This window comes from Hakea prostrata, chromosome 2 (assembly GCF_041222555.1).
Source record: "Hakea prostrata isolate BN-2017 chromosome 2, UWA_Hpros_2, whole genome shotgun sequence".
Taxonomy (NCBI): domain Eukaryota; kingdom Viridiplantae; phylum Streptophyta; class Magnoliopsida; order Proteales; family Proteaceae; genus Hakea; species Hakea prostrata.
The window spans coordinates 16,360,826-16,365,976 of NC_142601.1; the positions used below are offsets into that span (position 1 = coordinate 16,360,826).

The 5,151-nt window shown below is 36.7% G+C and overlaps 1 protein-coding gene across 1 annotated transcript; it reads left to right on the plus strand.

Annotated features, from left to right (window-relative positions):
- Positions 1-1,134: 1,134 nt before the first annotated feature.
- On the plus strand, positions 1,135-4,743 carry LOC149023880 (transcription factor MYB1-like). The gene is made up of 3 exons (XM_089142858.1): positions 1,135-1,255; positions 1,353-1,482; positions 4,163-4,743. The coding sequence occupies exons 1-3, from the start codon at positions 1,138-1,140 to the stop codon at positions 4,677-4,679; spliced, it is 765 nt and encodes a 254-aa protein (XP_088998984.1). The 5' UTR covers positions 1,135-1,137; the 3' UTR covers positions 4,680-4,743.
- The last annotated feature ends 408 nt before the right edge of the window (positions 4,744-5,151 follow it).

Here is a 5,151-nt window from a genome sequence, read left to right on the forward strand (position 1 = left end):
AAACCTAACCTATCTTCCCCCTTTGTGTATTAAGGTCATTGATTTTATCTTCCGCCCTTTAAAGAATGTAATTTTTCTTTATGTTACTAGGGCCTTAATTCATTAGTAGATGTCCTAGCTCGAAAAGCCTAATCGTTTGAGGTGTCTATTGTTTGGCTACTTTCTTCTCCATGGCTTCATGAGTCCCTCTTATAGTCACGATTTCTTCTCAATTAATTATTCATTTACCGAAAAAAAATTCAGCTCATGATTGACTTAATTTAATTTTCATTTCCAAAAGTTCACATTTTTTCACAATAAAACATGCGGTGACTTACCAATGCAGGATTGATAGAGTGGTAGAGATCCATACTTCTTAGTGGAGAGGTCGTGGATTCAATCCTTGCAAACGTGTCTCCCCCCTGGGGATGTAATCAAGGTGCGCGTAAGCTAGTCCGGATGAACCTCTAACGCGGAAAGGTCTGAGATCTTATTTGTATTGAGTAAGTATGGGTATCAAATCATGCAGTGACTTCCTTTGAAACATGATTCACCAAAAAGAGTATGGGTATCAAATCAGTGTTAAATGATCCCAATTAGTATCCATTATACCTACCAATTTTGCAAACGTAGGATTGTGATTGATTGGGCCATCTCCAATAAATTATCAAATTTTGCTCTTATGAAAACCCATATTAAGATGGATGATTTTGATATGTCATCTTGTCAATTTAGTTACAATCTGCACGATTATTGTTTTGCCATTCATGGTAGGATTTGGTTGCTTTGGTGTATGAATGACGTGGTCCTGAATCCCCTTCTTATTATGGACCAACTCATACATGCACATTGCCGGGTTTGCTTCCTCTACAATTCTCACCCCTACAATTAAATGTGTAAGGTGAGCTTACACCAATTTTCAAACTTTCATTTATGCCGCTTGACTTATTATCAATCTAAGGACAAAAGTTGATCAATCAGTACAAAGAAGAGTAGACAGTAGTCATGGATAGATATTCAATTCAGACTCTCCAACCTCCTACCGCCAAGTCGCCAACATGCCTCCAAGAAAAAGAAGAAGAAACTGCTCTCCCTTCTATAAATAGGGTAGGCAAACGTTCAGAGTCACAAGCTTGTCACTAAATCACAGTGGTAGTGATGGATCGATCGTTTGGTGTACGGAAAGGAGCTTGGACTGAAGAAGAAGACAATCTTCTACGCCAATGCATTGGGAAATATGGAGAAGGAAAGTGGAGCAAAATTCCGTTTAGAGCAGGTTCTGGTTTCTCCAGTTTTTTGTTTTTGTTTTATTGCTGTTTTCTTTCATTTTCTAAATAGTTAAGGTAGTAAATGATGGAAATCTATCTTTTCAGGACTGAGAAGATGCCGAAAGAGCTGCAGATTGAGATGGTTAAATTATCTCAAACCAAATTTAAAGAGAGGAGAGTTCACACACGATGAAGTTGATCTCCTTCTCCGGCTTCACAAGCTCTTAGGCAACAGGCAAGGGCAACATTTTTAAGTGCAGCTTTTAATGCTTCATGCGCTAATTTTTATTTTTTTCTCTTTTTTATTTTCCCTAGAGATTGCTTAAGCGTTGAGTGGTGACTGTTTGACCACTGGATGTGGTGGTTGGACATAACATCTACCATATCATAATATACAAGTTTGGATTTTCTTTTTCTTTTTTTTGGGAAAAAGGTAGTTTATATTAAAAAATTATATAAGTTATATCAGATAGTAAGAATTTCCCACTGCATCACCATGAACAACATCCGTTAGGGCATAGGGGTTCTCCAAATATCAAAATGGATCACCCGCACCTTAAGAAGGAGGTCAACTAAGAAATTAGCTTCAAAATTCAACCCCCAAGCATAGGGGTCCTTCACTTCATAATATGAGAAACATGACATCCTACGAGTCAACCAAACGGAATCAATAGTGAGACCCATAACCGATTATATTTATCGTACATGTACAAGATTGGCCTGGAACGCTAACAAATTTGAAAAGGTTGATGGTGTATGGTGTAAAACTTAGACAATCCATTAAATTTAAAAAACAAATGAATAGTACTAGGTATCTAGGGGTGGAAGTTTTAGCTTAATGACCTGATACCACCTTGGTCCGTCCAATGCTCGGACAACATTAGGGCTTAAAATTTTAACCCTTAGAATAGGTCAAGCTAGTGAGGAAGGGCCTGAGTTAAGATCATTGATCAAGTGCTTGGACTGTTAATTCATCTGGCTATACAACTTTATAAGGTGTTGTAGGTAAATGCACGCATGCAATTGGGTAACAGCATGGAGTTACAGATTGTTTCATTGTTTTGTTTAGGGTCAGAATCACGGTGAGGACCAGCAATGGGGTCATGGTCAGAGTTAAGCATTTTACTCATAACAAACCAGCCCTTACAAGGCTAGGTCAATGCCAAACTAGGATACTTAGAGTCAAGGTCTGAGTTTTAGGAAGCCCTACTTTAATTTTTTCACCACAATGTATTTTGCTAAAGTATCCTTATGTTTTCCTGTGTTAATATTTCACGTACATACGTACTACTTTTTGAACTAGGGCTGCAATGAGGTTGAAACTTGCCAAGACACAAAATGTTGGAATGCCTCACCCCCATTGAATGTTTAGGCTTGATGTGCTTTTATTAGGAGCGACAAGATGATACGAAGAAAATCCGACACAAGTGACATAGATCATCTAGTCTAGGATTTTATTCACACATTAAGAAACCAATTACAGAGAATTGATAAGTACTGGAATATGGCAAAAGGAAAGAAGAAAAGAGTTAGTAACTTGGATTAGCAAATCCTGAGTATGGCTTTTTTTTCTTCTTTCCTTTGTCGCTAAAAAATCAATTGTATTAAATTAAAGATGTAAAAAAAATGAAAAACCTGGGCCAAGACTAAAGTTCTAGAGTCTGAATCTTCAACCCATTTGGAATTTTTTTTTCCAATCCGCACATCTGGTTGTATGCATCTACTCTATTTAGAATACAATACTTTCCCTCTTTTTTTTTTTTTTTTTTTTTTTTTTTGATAAATAACCCAAAACAAAACTCAAAGACGGTTAACTCTCATTTTTTCTGTATTTCTTCAAAAACTTTCTGACTAGTCCCACAGGTTTTGTTACTCCACTCACTCCAATCCCATTCCTTCCCTTTTCTCTTCCTTTCACCTTTATGCTTCTCATTCTCAACTTCTTTCTTCGATCTCTCACAATTGCAGCATTTCTTAGAAGTTCATTATTACTTTTTAGAAATTAAAACATAGAACAAAAAATCTATGAAATTGTATATGAAGGAGTGAAACTACTTTGATAATGGAATCTGGTCTCTCAAATTGAAAAATGAATGTTTTCTTCCATTCCCTCCATTCTTCTGTGTAGACAAACCCTAGTATCTTTGTACTCCTTTAATTCAACACTCCGTTTAGAAGAGAGAGAATTTGAATTCTAAGATCAACCACATAGAAGATAACGTCTTAGAGAATCTTTCTCAATCCCTCCCAAAAAAAAAACGAAAAGAAGAAGAAAAGAAAATAGAAGTGAAGTTGTGAATTTTATAATTGTAGAGATATGGAAGATAGAAAATGAATGTACATGAAGATTGGTAGATAGAGGAAGGCTCCTTTGTGGCGTTTTGACAGGTTAGGGGGAAGATAAGAAATAAAAACTCCCGAAAAAATGAAAACAACTTTCAAAGGATGCTATGTTTCTGTTATAGGTTAACTACAAAAAGGGTTTTATTTTTTAGATGAGATAGTGTCATACAACCAAATAGGTGAGTTGGAAAAATTTTGGGGCAGATGTCATACAACCAGATACAAGAATTGGAAAATTTCTCTACTTGTGGATGGCGGATCCAAAGTTAAAATTCCAACTATTAATGGATGCTCATCCCGTCCATAGCTCAGGATGGCTGGTTGGCCCAGCTTTATCATTAACCTTTTGATTTTCCTATAATAGTAGCCAGTAGTTAATATCAGCCTGGCCAGCCCTTTGGGTCCTAAGCGGCTTTGCTCTTGTTGGGCCAAACACACAATTTGATTTGGGTTACCAGTCAGAAGTTCCATCCAAAGCTGACCACCCACTTGGGATAAGGCTTGTTGTTCTGGTAGTCAGATGTTCGATCTGTTCTACTGTGTAATGATTTTTTATCATCTTTTATATGCAGATGGTCTCTAATTGCTGGAAGGCTTCCAGGAAGAACAGCTAATGATATTAAAAATTATTGGAACACTCGCTTCACCAAAAAGAAAGCTGATATTACTACATCAAAACTAGAAGAGGAGAAACCCATTAGTGCATTGTGCAAAAAAACTGAAATCATAAGACCTCGGCCATGGAGCTTCCCCAGAAATTCTCCTTGGTTGTTGGGAAGATTATCTACTTCTTCCTCTCATGACTTAATTCCGGCTATAAATGTTGATTCAAGAGAAATGACGGGAATGACCATTCTCTCTTCTAGTCTTCAAGGGTCCACTAGGCTAGAACAGGAAAGCAATTCTTTTGATAAAGAATTGGAGAAAGGCAAGTCTGGCTATATAAGTGAACGTGTTGAAGATTTGCAGCCAGTGATACAGGTTGGAAACATCGCTTCTCTGAAAGAGGATAGCATGGGTTGTGATGATGACTTCCTTTTAGATTTTGACTTTTGGAGTACGCTAGAAATTGAGGAATTTCTCTTGTGATGCAAATTGTATGGATATGCTTAAAATGTAAAAGAGAAAAGAAAACTTGCATTCATGGTTTGCATTCTATCAGGCAATTGAACTACCATTTGGAACATTCATTTCCATACATGGTTCTATAATGATCATTGGATCAATCGGTACCAAAAAAAAATGAAAGAAAGTCCTGAGCTGTTCCAATCCAAAAACTTCAGCAGATCTATTTATCAGCTCAACTACACAAACAGTATCCTCCTCCCACGTATGGTCATCAACAGGTGGTAAAAAGATCCAAATATAGAGCCCAATCAAGAATTTGTGGATGTATTTTTTGAAAAATGGTGGCAACCTCTTGTTGGATCCACAATGCTCTATATTATTCCTATAATAATTAAAGCATGTGTTATGAATATAATCAACGGAAGTGTAGATGATTAAATATTTGTAGTGTTTTTGTTGTAGGTTCACCTTCTCTTCCTTTCTTGAATCTTCC

What these genes read in the sequence shown, in the direction of transcription:
- LOC149023880 (XM_089142858.1), top strand. Translation starts at nt 1,138, where the DNA reads ATGGATCGATCGTTTGGTGTACGGAAAGGAGCTTGGACTGAAGAAGAA. An exon ending in CAAAATTCCGTTTAGAGCAG is followed by an intron (nt 1,256 to 1,352) that starts GTTCTGGTTTCT and finishes CTATCTTTTCAG; the next exon opens with GACTGAGAAGATGCCGAAAG. An exon ending in CACAAGCTCTTAGGCAACAG is followed by an intron (nt 1,483 to 4,162) that starts GCAAGGGCAACA and finishes TTTTATATGCAG; the next exon opens with ATGGTCTCTAATTGCTGGAA.